Below are 16,683 nucleotides of genomic sequence, written 5' to 3'. Positions count from 1 at the left end.
ACCACTCCCAGCTCTAATAGTTCTCCTTTTTCAAAACCATATAGTTCCATTCTTTCTGTCTCCAGAACTTTTAGGTTTGATTATCTGTGAAGCACAAAATTTTATGAGTTTATTTTCTGGTAAGCAATATTATTTTAAAGCAGTTAAGTGTCATTATCTTTTCATTTGTTAAAAGAAACCATAATAGTAAGCAAAGAACCACCTTGATCCGATACCTTTCCCCTTAATAAAATAACTAAAAAGTGGAGATTCTAGAAAACTTAAAATCAGAACTTACATAACTGTTAGGAGGAGAATGATTGTAATTTTTTTTTAAAAACACACACTGACTTAAAATGATTTATTTAATAAACTGGCCACCTTTTAATATTAGTTTTGAACATGTCCATGGGTTTGGTAGAAAACAAATTCATGACCTTGAAATAGTCATAGATGATACAGCCTGAGACTTCCCAGTAGATTCTCAGATCTTCACTGCCATTTAGGAGATAATGGAACAATATGAACATACTCAATTCCTAAAGTCCCTGCAGTTACCTACATAGTCTTTAATATTCAGCTTTATTAAACAAGTCTTTTGAAGTAGCATGTGAAGAAGTTATCACTGTGCCTCATTTTGAATGCTTTTTTCTGCTTCATTTTGATTTTCGGCATCAATAGGATATGGTGCTCTTCCTAAAAGAAACTGTTCCCATTTGGGAATATGTTCTTCTACTGATGCCCAGTAACGAGTCTGGAAAAAAAAAAAATCCAAAAGTAAAAAAGCGTATCAAGCAATTGAACTTGGCTCTTCATAAAAGTCTAAATGTTTATTCACTTAAGTGTGTGTGTGCGTGTATACACACACACACACATATATGTAGAATGCATTTCCTCTACAGAATATTTTATGTTAATTTTAGAAAAAAATCTGGCTACTTACTAGTGTTAATTTTCAAATTTCTCAGTAAAACCGGAGCCTGGCAGAATTACAGGTTTTAAAATTTTATTGTGATTTTACACGCCCTCTTGTGGCCAACTTTGTGATAATTGCCAATAGTATTACAGCTATACAATTGCTAAATGTTTAATATTCTAAATCCCATACCAAACGATTACCCATACTGAAATTATTTCAATAAAATTATTAAACATAAATAAATGCTTCAGACGTGACATCAAAATATTTGACCTGGGATGAGATCAGGAACTGAAATATAACTAGTATAGTGTAGGACTCAGATAAATTGGACCCTTAATTGTGTGGGAAATATGTATCCACTATACCTTTTATTTTTATTTCTAGTTCTAGAGAATTGAAGAAATCCACTATATCTTTTAAAAGAACATTTTGATATGACAAATTTAATTTTTTCCCCCATTTTTTTGTATCATGAGAATATAACATAATTTTTATCATTTTTAATATAAATAGCTTAGAAGATAAGATGCTGTGTTGCTTGTCTGACGGTAGGGTAGTGGTCTATAGGCTATAGAAACTCATGCAACACTGCCGTGCTGTGTCTAAGAGCTTTGATAGTTTCTTGGGTGACTGCCCTAAGGAGGTCAAAGAGAACTGCCAAAAGCTTTGTGTCACAGGAGAGCAATTTATATTAGATCATCACTATCAATCTCATTTTGGGAAATCCAGCCAATGAGTTAGCATTAGAAGAAACACATAATTATTCACTCAAAGCATTAAAAAGTGCGGCAGTTGTGAAAGTTGAAAATAGAGAGGGATTCTACGTATCTATACATCTATGTATGTGGTCTGAGAAACAGTGCAACATACCTAAGAGTAAAGGCCATCCTGCTGTGCTAGACTAGTTAAGAAACATACCATCTGAGGCCTGTGGCTGGGAGTTTCTCTGCCATTCACAGCTGGATTAACCCCTATTGTGTGGGCCCTGTACGTGCCACAGTAAGGTATTGGAGAATTCAACAAAGAAAAAGACATGCCCAAGGCACAACTTTGTACCAGGTTTTTTCCTGTCCTTGATCACTGCCTTTTTTTATTACCCTAGGTGACACAGAAAATTGAGGGGCAAATTCTCAGCCTTTAATTTTGAGTCTATTCATATCCCTGGCTGGGCAGAAAACAAAATTGTATTTGAAAAAGGTCATTAAAAATATAAAATGAAACTATTCTGTATGTAGTAAGTTTCCATTCATCACCAACACATTCATATACAAAATATAGTTTATTTTTGCCAACCATCTTCCCAATCTGTTCTTGAACTGAGCAAAATAAAATAGACAACAGCCATACTATACTGTATGATAATATGCATTTAAACAGCTTTGGTTCAATTTTTGGTGAAAGGACTAAACTGCTACTTCTAATATCAGCCAATAGGAAAAGTTCTTGGGTTAGGCATGCTGTCATCTTAAGACTTAGTGCATACTGTCTGTGGTGGCTTAACAGAATAGTTGTTTCTAAGTGAGGAGAGGAAGCCACACGAATCTTTATAAAATTTCCACTTGACAACATTTTTTAAAATCAAGATACTTCTCAATTACCTTCTATATATAAAGCATGGTACTGTGGACATATAAATATCAATTAAACACATCTTTACTTAATTGAATAAATAAATCTGGGAAATACATATAATCATTGTTTAACTTAATATACAGTACTAACAAAACAGGATCTCTTTTTTTCCTTAAGATTCCTCTCTTTGTTCCTTAATCTTCTTACCTCAAGAGAAACCACCTCAGGCCGTGGAATTGGGTGAATCCTGGTCTCTAGAGACTTTTCTGCTGCTTCTATATCCTGTAACAGATATCAGCATTTTATAATCAAAGTGTATTTGTATAATACAAATGACACCACTAGTAGAAATATCTGTATCCTAAATCGCTCAACTCTTCTCTGGATATATGGTTTGAACTGATGGAGGGACACAGAGGTAGGAGAATTGATCATTAACCCATTTCAAATAAAGAGTACAGCGTTTCTTATTTTAACATAGAAGGAGGTGTGGTCCTTCTAAGATCTGTCTTTTCACTTTGAATAGCTAGTAAATGCCAGTAATTCATGGCAAAAAGAGCTTCCTCTAAAACTGCTCAGAGCATTAATTTAGCTCTAAAATCACCTAAAAACAACCAGATGGATAATTCAAATATAAAAAACAGTTAACATACGCAGACTCACCCTGTGTTAACCTTAAAAGTGAAGAGTTCTAGTCTCTCCAGATGATGCAAATGGTATATTAATGGCACACATTTCACTTGTTCAACATTCCATTTTAAAATTTTATATGTATGCAAATATTCTAAACATTTAAAAGAAGCTCAATGAGGTACCTCAGTACTTTGTGACAAGAATCCTTTCACTATACCATCTAGATTTTTTTAGTACTAGATTTCTAAGTTAATTTCCATGGCAAGTTTTACTGCTAGGTAGTGTATCATTCAGCTGAGGGCATTCAAGCACTGTGTATTGATTTGTAGTTGAACTTGTAGATGTGTGTATTTTCTCTTGTGGTTGTATTAATAAAAACACCAGGCTAACTAAACTGAATTCATACCCTGGTAAAGATTTTTACCCTGATACATACATCAAGCACATGCCCAGAAATGTAGGACTCTGCAAGTTGTTACCGAAACATTTGAGCCCCATTTAATTAATGCTCCCCAAATCAGCTCACATGTTGTGTTCTGCCCCCTCATTATGTTTGTCAAGTTCACAGCAGCCTCGGCCAAAGGCCATGTAAATCTTGTCTCTCCTTTGAGCTTAGTGACTTGAGAGAAAAGAGAAAGTCCTCTGATCCATGTACAAGCACTGGAGCAATCTAAGTAGAGGGCTGTTGGACAGACGGAGAGAGATGGAAAAGGGCGTGGGAGTGGGGTGTGAAGAAGCCAATGCTGAACAGGAGAAAAGAAATAGCAGATGGTAGCGGCGGGAGCAAGGAATGGGTGTGAAATGTAAAAGGGAAAAACAGGAAATTCCCTAAAGGGACTCCCCAAAGTTGCACAACCATTAATGCACCTGCTGTCTAGAGGAAGTTGATTTGAAGGGAAAAAGCCATCAATTTAGGGATAAGAAGTCGATCTATTAGCATGTCTATCCCACACCAGAAGTTTACAGCTAAGATGCATGCTAAAAGAGCTTTTTTTTTTTTTTTTTTTTGAGACAGAGTCTCACTCTGTTGCCCAGGCTAGAGTGAGTGCCGTGGCGTCAGCCTAGCTCACAGCAACCTCAAACTCCTGAGCTCAAGGGATCCTCCTGTCTCAGCCTCCCGAGTAGCTGGGACTACAGGCATGCACCACCATGCCCGGCTAATTTTTTCTATGTATATTTTTAGCTGTCCATATAATTTCTTTCTATTTTTAGTAGAGATGGGGTCTCACTCTTGCTCAGGCTGGTCTCGAACTCCTGAGCTCAAACGATCCACCCACCTCGGCCTCCCAGAGTGCTAGGATTACAGGCGTGAGCCACCGCGCCCGGCCTAAAAGAGCTTTTGATGCCCATACTACAACAGATACAGAAGTCTAATAACTTCTCTGTGATTACATTGAGATTTTACAAGGTCCTGGAAAAATTATTTTTTACTTTTATAAATCAAAACACAAATAGAATAATCACAACCCCAATTATGTCATTATTCTAATAACAGTTACAAAGTTATTGTTAGTGGCAGATCTAGGTGCCACCAACATTGTAGATGAATATTATAAACATTTTTCTTGAAGACCAGAAAATAAGGATACTGAATATCTATAACGGAAGAGCAGATTTGTGAGCAGAAGAGCAGACATCAGTAGGGGACATGCGGTCTGGTAAAGCAAGCCTGTGGTTAGACACTTGACTGTCATCTCTACAGCATTTTGGCTAAGGATTATGACTCTTCTGAAAAACTTCTTCCTGAGCTGAAGTGATATTTACTTACCTCTCTCAATCCTACTTCTCTTTCTCTTCAGCTGGCTCATTTTTCTCTCATTGCTCCTAAGCGTGGGCTTGCTTAAGATTTGTGACATCTGTCCTTATATTTTTACTTTCTCTCTCTCAAGATTGTCTCTTATCTAGCTTCAACTACCTTCTACAGTAGACGGATGGCTAACCTTTCCAGCCCTTATTTCTCAACCTAATAAAACTAAGCTCATCTTATTTCTAACGATGTGTTTTTTTTTTTTTTTTTTTTGAGACAGAGTCTCGCTCTGTTGCCCAGGCTAGAGTGCAGTGGCATCAGCCTAGCTCACAGCAACCTCAAACTCCTGGGCTCAAGCAATCCTCCTGCCTTAGCCTCCCAAGTAGCTGGGGCTACAGATGCACGCAACCAGACCTGGCTAATTTTTTCTATTTTTAGTAGAGATGGGGTCTCACTCTTGCCCAGGCTGGTCTCGAACTCCTGACCTCAAGTGATCCTCCCACCTCGGCCTCCCAGAGTGCTAGGATTATAGGTGTGAGCCACCACACCCGGCCTCTACCAATGTATTGAACAAATGATAGTGGGAATTTTATACACCCAGATACCTGTGCTGTATCCTCTATCTTTACCTCCTCTTATTCTCTGCTGCTTAAAATTTCAAAGCTCTATATATTGTTCCTTTGGGAATGTCTCTTCTAGCCTTTCCATTTCATTCCCAATACTATGATCTTCTTATTACACTTTACTCATTCAACAAATACTTGCTGAGTGCTTACTCGAACTCATGCCTAAAGTATATCTCGTTTTACTTCAATCCATACCTAACATGGGATTGATTTCTTTTTCTAAAGAACTACTTTAAATAGGTCCTTCCCTACACTAAAAAAATCATCAATACCCACTACATAGGAGAATAAAGTCTGAGTTCCTTAGCTTGACTGAAAAAAAATCTCTGCAATTAGATCCTGGCCTTTTGGAGTAAGTTATATCCTAACATTTCCATATAAAAATCTTACTTTAGACTATATGCTGCCAGAAGGTAGGACTATGTCCCATACAACCTTTATGTATCTGAGTATCTAACAATGCAGGGCATACAGTAGGTATCTAAATAGTCATTAAATGAATAAATTTAAGATGTCAAAGTTTCCCGAGTATAAACTAAAAACTTTAACAACAAAAAAAGGTATCCAAAGTGGGGACAGGAAAAAGTGGAGAAAATGAGAGGTGAGACTTATGTGACTACACCTTGTTACTTGGTTTTATAGATTTGCCACTAGATCATTTAACACATTATATAGTTATAGAACAAATAAGAAGTAATCCCCCCAAATTGGAAACCACATGAAACAAATATAACTATTATCTAGTTGGTGGCATAACCACACAGAGAACTACATCAAAGAGTCTTAGAATACAGTATTGACTGGACATCCCCCGTGGGTTATGCCCTACAGACAAAAAGAATTGTAAAAGTATCTTACTGAAAACCATTCTCAGTAATCATATTGTTGATGATAGTGATGTCTGTATCATGGGAGGATTCTCTGGACACTGAGATTTTTGGTGTGAGAAAAAGAAGAGGCACAAGATCAATGATTTTAAGAACCTTGGAATCTTATAATTGGATTGGAGTACTGATATGAGCTCTTGATATATTTTATCTTAAAAAACAAAAAACAAAACAGGTTGCAGTAAACACCCCAAGTGCCCAGATTGAGGGCTGTAAATGTATTTCCTGCTAAAAGGAACCAGGGCTCCTTGGAGCAATGGCCAATTCCAGGTCTGGGCAACAAATGCACACAATGAGCCTGGAAGAGTTCATCACATCAGAAAGAAAGGAAACTATCAAAGACTGTTGGGATCATGTCAAAGGCATTCAGGAGCTAACTTGAAGAGGCTTCCACTTGGAAAAAATGGGACAATCTGAGCATAAGTAAGAATAAAAATTGCAAGGGATCAAAACAATTCAGATCCAGATAAATTAAAAACCAAACAAAACACTTTACTGGCTACCGTTAGAGGATGCTAGAGAACCAAACAATTATTTTGAAAACCATAGGGAAAGAATCAAGCACTAATCATACTTTTTCCCATACAAACTGTACTTCATCGTAACCAAGTAAGTGATGAGAGGATTATCTTCATATAAATAAACAGCAATAAAATGAGCAGGAGTAAAAGAATATATATGTAGTTTTTGAGACAGGGTCTTAAACTGTTGTCCAAGCTAGAGTGCAGTGGTACAACCATAATAGCTCACCATCACCTTGATTTCTTGGGCTCAAACAATCCTCCCACCTCAGCCTCCTCAGTTGCTAGGACTACAGGCATGTGCCACCACACCAGCCTAGGTGTTTTGTTTTGTTTTGTTTTGTAGAGATGGGGTCTCGATGTGTTGCCCAGGCTGGCTTCAAACTCCTGGCCTCAAGTGATCCTCCTGCCTCAGCCTCCCAAAGCACGGGGATTATAGGCATGAGCTATTCTTTTACATGAATAAAAGAATGTGAATATCACTTTTTGTAACCACTAATGAACATATCTAGGCAGTGATCATCAATGACTGTCAACATTCCAAAATGAGAGACAACAAAGCATTATGTTTTCTTCCCCAAAACACTGAATCTGAATCTGATCAGACTTCTATGTCTGCACTGTTAAAATGGTAGCCATTAGCCTCATGTGGCTACGGAGCACTTGAAGTGTGGCAACTTCGAGTTAAGATGTGCTGTAAGTGAATTTTGAAGGCTTAGTAGGAAAAAAGAATATAAGATATTTAATTACTAATTTTTTCCCTTAAAGCCAGTCAAATTTAGCAGTGGGATGTTGTATAGCAACTTTAGTGACATTAATATTAGTAAGTTCTGATAACCCACTACCATCAGATCAACCTAATTACTAATTTTTATAGCAAACTTTTGAAATATTTTGTATGTCTCATAAGATGTTATTAAAAGTAATTTTATCTGTTTCTTTTGACTTTGTTAAAAGTGGTTACTATAAAATTTAAAATTACATACGTGCTCACATTATATTTCTGTTGGACAGCACAGCTCTAGATCTGTCAGTTTATAGGAATTATGGGGAACAGAGGGAATTTGTTAAATGATACCTCAGTGTTGTAATAATTAGCAATATCCAGACTGGGAAACTCTAGAGGGCAAATGACGTAATCCTGAAACAAATAAAAGAGAAAAAAAGGACAGGGGGAACTTTTAGAGTCTTATCAATCAACTACAGTGTTGGATTTTACTTGGATTCTGATTCAAACAAATGTAAAAACATGCATATAAAATTAATCAGGGAAATTTGAACCATGATTAAATATTTGAGGAATTACTGGTAATTTCTTAGATTGATAATAGTATTATGATTTTGCTTAAAATAGTTCTGATCTTTTAGTTATATACAGTGAAATATATACAGTGATGTATATTGAAATAGTTATAGATGAAACAATATGATTTCTGAGAATTACCTACAAAATAACTTGAGGGGTTCAGGGGAGGGGATGAGGCGTATAAATGAAACAAGATGGGCTGTGTTTTGATAATTATTAAATCTGGGTGCTAAGTACATGGAATTACATTCTTCTAGTCCCTCTTCTACATAGGCTTGAAATTTTTCATAAGAATTTAAAAAAGTTTACAATACGGATGGTGGTGTAAATGTTATTGTGTGGCAGGATTCAAAAGCCTATATTTAAATGAGTTGACTCACGATAAGGAAAGGTAAAACAGGAGCACAAAAAGTCATGTGCTGAGATCTCTTTCTCTCCCAGTCCCTACATATGCCCCTACCTCCCAAACTAGCAACATATTAGCATATATCTCGCTGTAAAGATATACGGTGAATGCAGCTATGGCCAGGCTGGTTTTAATCTTTTAATCTGCTGGAGGGCCAACTTCTGCGATAAAAAAAATAAGATACGCATGAGATAAAGGGTCACTGGTACAAGGAACAGATAAGCATTAAAGAAGAAGTATTCCTTAATCCTGACTAGGGATCCTGCCTTATTCTTCAGTGAATTGGAGAAAAGAGGAGAGATGTGGTCAGGTAAGTCACTGGCCATCTTGGGTGGCAGTGTTTTGAAGGCCCTATTTAACTGTCATCTGCCCTGTGAAGACTGCCAGGGTGTTCTCTAGTGGGAAGCACTTGTTAGAGTGCTTTCCCATCCCTTCTTACCATAGAGTGTCTGGCTTCCTCACGAGATAATGTTACTTACCACAGAATTTTTCTGTATATAACTAAATTTTCTGGCAGGTAAGGGGGGAGAGATGACAGTTTGTATCATGAAAGTATTTATATTAAAAAATTCTCTTTTCTAAATTTATACCAATTGTGTTTATGTTCTTACAAGGCAAATAAATCCTGTTTTACTAACACAGACAGGAAAAATCACTCAGCCCGTGTTTTCAAAGTTCACTATCTTTTGTGATAGTTACTGAGGGCTGAGTGTGAGTTTTCTTCACTACTTATATTCACATTGATTCATTTACTAATATGTTTGAATATTTGATAGAATTAGTCTCTTTTTTATTGTTCCTTTTTATAAAACATTCTTTGGTATTAGATATTCTTGCTAGTTTTTCCAAATGAATTTACAGAAATTTGATTGAGTTCAATGCTAATTTAATGGGATTTTCTTTTTTGAATCTAAAAATAATTTTGTGACAACTGATTTAGAAAAACAATACTCTCCCTAGTCAGGATTATGGCATACATCTAAGTTTTCTTTTAAATCTCCCATTTTAGTGTAATAATTGCCTTTATACCAATCATATATAGCCCTTGTTAAGAGCATTCCCAAGTATTTTAGGATTTGATAGCCAATGTCAATATGATCTGTTGCATTTTCCAGCTGTATATGTAGGATTGCTATTGATTTTTGTACCTTTTATCCATTAATTTTACTAACCATATCATTTCAAATTGCTAGAGTTAAAGCTTCCTTTTCAAAAGTTAAAGCTCAGGATGGGCATGGTGGCTTATGTGTGTAATCCCAGTGCTTTGAGAGGCCAAGGAGGGGGAGGATCACTTGAGGCCATGAGTTTGAGACCAGCTTGGGCAACATAGTGAGACCCCATCTCTGAAACAAAATGAAGAAAAAATTAGCTGGGCATGGTGGCTCATGCCTATAATCTCAGCTACTGGGGAGACTGAGGCAGAAGGATTGCTTTAACCCACGACGAGTTTGAGGCTACAGTAAGCTATGATTGCACCACTGCACTCCAGCCTGGGTGACACAGTGAAACTCTGTTTCTTTTTTTTTTTTTTTTTTGAGACAGAGTCTCACTCTGTTGCCCAGGCTAGAGTGAGTGCCGTGGCGTCAGCCTAGCTCACAGCAACCTCAAACTCCTGAGCTCAAGCGATCCTCCTGTCTCAGCCTCCCGAGTAGCTGGGACTACAGGCATGCACCACCATGCCCGGCTAATTTTTTCTATATATATTTTTAGCTGTCCATATAATTTCTTTCTATTTTTAGTAGAGATGGGGTCTCGCTCTTGCTCAGGCTGGTCTCGAACTCCTGAGCTCAAACGATCCGCCCACCTCGGCCTCCCAGAGTGCTAGGATTACAGGCGTGAGCCACCGCGCCCGGCCGAAACTCTGTTTCAAAAAAAAAAAAAAAAACGGTAAAGCTCATTCCCTTTTAATGTTTATTTTATTGGTCTGAAGATCTAAATAAGGTCAAATAATGGATGTTAATAGAGGTCATTCTTATGTTGTTACTATCATTATAGGAATGCTTTCAAGTTTTACTGGAACACTTTTTAAAGCATATGCTGTATTTCTAAAGTAACCATCCTAGATGTAACTTAACCTGTTCTTGATAAGGAGCACTAGGAGTCGTTACCCTATGGTTTCCTCATCTCTAAGTTAAGGAGTTAGCCCAGATCAGTGGGTTTCACATTTCCTTAGAGCCAGCTGGGCAGGCAAGGAAAGGATGGACAGGTAGGGCTTTGGGCCAAAGCAGATCCACTTTTATCTATTTTACATCTTTGAAAAAAGTTTTGATGCTTAAAAAAAATTGGAAACCTTTAGATGAGAATGTGATCTAATATATATACTTTTTAAAGTCTCTTCCAACTCAAAATTCTATAATTAAGTCCTATTTATTTTAACTTCACAATGACCACAATGAAAATTATTTCCAAAGGTTAAAAAAATAGGAAAAGCAAGATAAAAAAATTACATATGCAAATATTCAAAGAATGCCAAAAAAAAAAAAAAAAAAAAGACAGGGAAGAGACTACATCTTTAGCAGCATGCATTGTGTCTGCAATGTGAGAGGTGCTCAATAAACATTTATTAAAGTACTGAAAGAAAATATATAAAAATGTACCAATTTTTAGATGGGTGGATGATATTGGTATGCTATTTCATCTTCTTTACCCTTTCAAATTTTTTTGCAGTGAGAATATATTATTTTGATAAGCAGGGAAAAAAATACCATACCAAATTGAAGTCTCAACTATGAAACCAAGTTCATTATCTTCCTTATGTATATGACAATGATTTCTTAGCTACCCATCTTAACTCTAGTAGCACCATTCTTGAAATCACTGTGCATCTAAATAGTAAATGAGTCTTTCTTTACTACCCACTCATTTGGTTCTTAAATAAGTCCATATTTTTCTTTTGCTTAGACATTTTCAGTACTCTCTTTTCTCTACATATCAAGTGTCAACTTCTTTGGTCCCACAACAAATATCCAATCTTGTTTCCTGTGAATTTCCAAGCTAGTTAGCTCACACTCCCATGATCATTAACAGGGCCATTCATTCTTCTGGTCTTGGCTCTTTTGTAAGAATCCAACAGTATGCCTTGCCTTCTGCCTATCTAAGCACAGCTCAAGCTTCGCTTCCTCTCTGAGATCTCTCAGAATATTCTAGCTCTCCAAGATTTTTTTACTCTTATTCTATCGTCCTGAATCTGTTCCATGTAATTTAATGTTTGATCACATAAAGTCTCAGAGTTCTTGACATCAAGGAGCTTTCAACCTTCTATCATCAACTAAGCCTGTAATCTCCTTTATATCAAGAACTCTGATTTGTACTTATTTTGTTGTCCCCACTTTCTGTCCAGAACTAGCTCAATAGTAAGGACCCTCTGAGCAGTCATCAAATACTTGTTCATTAAAAGGAAAACACTTGAAAACTAAATATCACATCCCTTGCTGCAGGTAGGTAGCAGTCAAGCCTTCTAATTTAGTTTTTCTAACTTTTCAGAGCAAATTCCAGATTACCCTATATATTTCCATTTAAAAATAAATATTGCTAACACCATTGGGCAAGTAAGACATATGGCAATATAGAATGCTTTGGTAGCACTATGGCTGTGACTTAAATTACTGTGGATCAAACTGCCAGAAGCTGAGAAGATAACTGAATTTTCCTCTTCCTTTATCCTCTAGTGAGGACAGAAGATAACTATATCATGCCTATCGATGAAAATATTTAACAATAAAAACTGAAAACACTGCTTTATAACTTAAATAATATAGTCTTACTACCAAATGTTTTAGTCATAGACTCTCTTGGAAGCTTGAATGGAAGCAAACTTTAGGGTTTTAATTATGGATGAAGCCATACAATTCTGGAATCAAAGTATAACAAGCAGCCAAAAATGTTACACATATGATTTTACTCCAAATGGGCACATTGGCCAAATGGTGAGGCCCCGCACAATCACACACTTTGACCACCTCCTCCATAACCATCAAGAGGGATCTGGGAAATCTGTTATCGTAGATATGAATTCTATGTGTTGACTGTGGCACCAGTAGGGCAAAATCAAATTGGTCTTGTTTTTATGATGTTTGATAGTTTTGAGTTGGATCTAACTACATTATAGGTATTTAATGGTCTATCAGGCTCTCCCTTCAAATACAAGAAGACAAGATGAAAAAGTGCATCTTCTATTTCTTCTTGCACAAAGGTGACCTTAAAATTCCTGTAGTCATTGCTTTTCTGGTTGACCAAAAACATTTAGCTTAAGAAAACGTCAATTTTTTTCATTTTAAGAAATGAGAATCTATATGCTACTTATCCATCTAACATGGGTTTACAAAAAAGATACTGCATCATTAATTCTACTTATTACTCAGAACACAGAAATTATATAAATCAAAATTATAAAATTCAACTAAAATGTTTTTGGAAAGGTGAGAAAAATCTCTATACCCAAGTCATAGAAACTTACCTTTAAAAGACTAAGGTTCCTTTTAAAAGCAGTCTCAGCTGCTTGCAGCTGAGATGCTTTTTCTGTGTTTTGATCTCCAAATTTGTTCTCCATTTGTTGAAGTAACATTAATCTTTGAGATACTCTAGAAAAATGAAGATTATATAAAGTTAATGGAAAAAGCAAACATTTTATTGCCTGACCAATATAAAAAATTCATTTCTTAATTGCACTTCAACTCTAACCTAGTAAAGTCAATTACTGTGTCAACTAAGAAGACAGCGAAAAGCAGGTAGTTCAATAAGTCTTAAGTCAATCTGGATAAAATTATTTTTATTTTCATTAACATATTCTTTATATATGCCATAAGTACATGCTTCTGTTTTTTAGCCTCTCTGGTCTTTTGAAATTATTTTAGAGTGTTGAAGATATGTTTTAATTTTTGGTGAAAATGCAAACTGTAATACATATCCCTTTGTACACATAGTTATATATACCTCCCGACACACATACATTGATATAACTTGCTATATGAAACCTTCTGCTTAACACTTCAGTACCCCTGAATCTCATGTTACACATTTAGAATTGTGCTAAACTTCCATATGTTTGAAGAAGCAATAAAAATATTTTTTTCCTCTTTTTCCAAGGGAAAGATGATAGTTTGATATATGAGTGAGAAGCTGTGTATATGTATGCATACTCACAACAAGGTAAAACAGTAATTGAAGAAAGATATAAAAAATTGTACATAAATTCTCAACTACTTTGTTATATATAATATACTTTAAAAGCTTCTTGTTGGTCAAATGCTATTTTACAAGTTTTTGGTCCCCTTAAATGATTAATGAGAAAATATGTCAGATGATAAAAAAATACATAAGTGGTATACACAACAGTCAAACCATTTCCCAAACAGTTGTGGAGGTTCTCAAGACTGTTTCGCTGAGCCGTCTTGAAAGTAGAACTAAAAACCTGGGTCTTTGAACAGTCTTTTTTTTTTTTTTGTAAGGAAAATATCTTAGAATCCAAGGAACAGGGTCTCGTAATTAATTAAAGAGAAAAATTTGCAAGCTCGTAGAGGAGGAATATGGTTAATATTAAATGTAAGAGCAGGACTGGCTACACAATTTGCAGGGCTCAGTGCAAAATGATTTGAAACTGTCATTAGAGCATTAAACCAGTGCAGAGCCTGTGACTGTATAGGTCACATGCCCATCAAGCCAGCCCTGGGTAAGAGGCTTAAAGTCCATTCAATACCAAAGTGAAGCCTAGAAAGGGTGAGAGAAGGGCAAATTTATCTAGATATTAGTAACAAAAAGTAAAAAGATATAGGACATAAATATACCTTTTAATCTTGGTTATTCTTCAAAGACAATGAAATTCCTTAACAGCAAAATCTCTTAAGAGTCAGAAAATTAAAATGGCACACTTTCAAACATTTGTCTTCTTGTGCACACAGCATTTCACTGGTAAAGCCAGTATAATTTCCATATTTGAATTATCCTTTTAAAAAAACTTACATTTCTTCATGTCTTTTAGAAAGGCGAATTTCTTGAACAAACAAGGACGTCATCTTTAATCAAAGCTGTGTTATAAGCTTTCTGCTAAATAATGAAAATATTTAAAGTTACTTCTACCACATGTCCTCAGCTTTGCAACATTTGATTACTTTAGTACCTCAACCCATTGGTTCTCTCAGAAGGGAAAATAAAACTTAAGATGAAGTAAGGTATAATATGAGAGAATGTAATTAAACTCATTTTTTATTCAGGATGCATAGTTTTTTATATGCCAGATGCATCTAAGAACACCACGAATCAGGTAAATTCAACATGTTTCACAATTTCCTCTCTCCCCCCCCCCCAGACTCTAACCTTAATCAGAATTAAAAACAAACAAGCAGCTGGTACTAAGACAAGTAAACATTTTATTGTATCAACAGACAGAAAAAACATCCACTCTGTAAAATTCAACACAGGAAGACCATCCCTTATGCATGTGTACACACACACACACAGAAAAGCAAACAAGTATGAGAACCAACTGGAAACTCACGGTCTTTCCTTTATTGGAAAACTGCCCAGTTCTACCATGTCTCTTCCAAATAGGAAAGTATTTTTCATTAATAACTTCGAGCAAAAGCACAATTAGTTACCCTTGTCTTACCCTGGCTGCTCAGCACTCAATCATCTGTGCACACTTTAACCATAAGTAAGCTCACCTCGGCTAAAGAGACTGGGCCAATACAGACAGAGGTCTAGTGAAATGCTTTGAAGGCCCCAAGCCCGAAGGCAAATCATCTGGCTGGGTGCAAAAGCTGAAGGTGCTTGCCCTAAGGAAGAAGAAGACAGGAAAAAAATTCTTTCTTGGAATGAGGCTTTCCTAAATTTTACGAAATTAAACACTGATTGTCTATTAACTGCCCGAGTGTCCAGCGCGGACAGAAAGCACACACCTACTGAGTGTAGGGCGATGAACCCAGCCAGGGGAAACGAAACACCTCCCTGCCCTCATCAGGTTTCCTCCTAAAGGCGCGGCTGTCTTTTCTTCAGCACCGCGGACAGCAATCGCTGCCAGGCTTGCCCTCAAGGGTCTAATTACAGATATTCTCCCAAAAGGTTGGGGCAAGCCAATCCTCGCCGCCTTCCTGTCAGTTTCGTTTTGCAACGGAGCCAATCAATGCGGCGTTAAGGAAATCCCGGAAAGCCAGCGCCTGGTAACTTTTCCGTGAGCCTCGCCACCAGTACTTTAGACAAAACCCGAGACAAATTCTCCCCTTTGAACTGAAGATCCGCACCGTCTCATCTGCCCTCTGGCCGCCCCAACTCTCACTTATGCCTGAAGGACTCATTAACTTTCCTCATCACTCCGGCTCTTCACCTTAACAACATCCTCCCCACCGGCCCTGTACGCACCTGCGAGGCCGTTGGATAATCAGGGCACCCCCCGCAGTCGGACCTCACTCACGGAGCCAGCCTCTGAGTTCTTCCGGGAAGGCGCTGGTTACGGCGCCGACGCTGTGGCCTCAGCGCAGGCCTGGGCGTGGCCACGCCACCATCTTTGCGCACGCGCGAAGCCGGTGACGTCATCACAGCTTTATAAAAAGTGGCCGGCGGGCACGACTGCTTAGTGAGGAGTAGCTGTTCTGAGGAGGAGGTGGGCGTGTACGCTCGGGGCGCGGGGAGGGTGGCTCGAAACGGTTATTAAGATCCCTGGGGTAAATCTGTTTAGTGGTAGCTCAATTGCAAGGCCTTGTCAAGTGAGACCTGCATATTTTAAAAGGGATTCTGAAAGGGAAGCTGGTTTCTCAGAAGCTGGAATGTCCCAATAGAGTGTAGAAGCAAAAAACTGCAAAGTAATCCAAAGTGCTTGAATGGAATCGTAGAGTTTATTTAACAAATGCCTGTGGAGCAGCTTCGAAGTGCTTTGCCCAGGGCGTCCCATACTGAGCAGAGCAGCAAGAAGCCCTTGCCCACTCCTAGTTCGCAACCCCCACGGGAACAATATTCATTCAGCATGTCTTGGGTTTCTGTGTGAGTCCTTGTATTTATGTGCGTTATCTTCTTGAATCCCTGCAACACCCTATGAGATAGCTACCATTATCCTGATTTGACCAAGTAAACAAGCTTGATTGTTAGTCTAGCAC

General features: G+C 37.3%; 1 protein-coding gene across 1 annotated transcript; it reads right to left on the bottom strand.

Annotated features, from left to right (window-relative positions):
* Positions 1–367: 367 nt before the first annotated feature.
* CEP15 (centrosomal protein 15) lies at positions 368–16,007 on the bottom strand. The gene is made up of 6 exons (XM_069473760.1): positions 15,953–16,007; positions 15,259–15,369; positions 14,558–14,641; positions 13,056–13,179; positions 2,681–2,755; positions 368–733 (listed from the first exon to the last, which is right to left on the bottom strand). The coding sequence occupies exons 3-6, from the start codon at positions 14,608–14,610 to the stop codon at positions 602–604; spliced, it is 384 nt and encodes a 127-aa protein (XP_069329861.1). The 5' UTR covers positions 14,611–14,641; positions 15,259–15,369; positions 15,953–16,007; the 3' UTR covers positions 368–601.
* Positions 16,008–16,683: the final 676 nt, after the last annotated feature.

Source organism: Eulemur rufifrons, chromosome 7, assembly GCF_041146395.1.
Source record: "Eulemur rufifrons isolate Redbay chromosome 7, OSU_ERuf_1, whole genome shotgun sequence".
In the NCBI taxonomy this organism is placed as follows: Eukaryota; Metazoa; Chordata; class Mammalia; order Primates; family Lemuridae; genus Eulemur; species Eulemur rufifrons.
The sequence above is the reverse complement of the archived record's forward strand: the minus strand, read 5'-3'. Positions and strand labels throughout refer to the sequence as shown.

Bases quoted from the DNA above. Each gene is read 5' to 3' on its own strand.
- CEP15 (XM_069473760.1), bottom strand. From the start codon at position 14,610: ATGACGTCCTTGTTTGTTCAAGAAATTCGCCTTTCTAAAAGACATGAA. The intron at 13,180-14,557 runs GTAAGTTTTTTT...TCATTTTTCTAG, and splicing joins TCTAAAAGACATGAAGAAAT to AGTATCTCAAAGATTAATGT. The intron at 734-2,680 runs GTAAGAAGATTA...TTTTTTTTCCAG, and splicing joins CTGAGGTGGTTTCTCTTGAG to ACTCGTTACTGGGCATCAGT.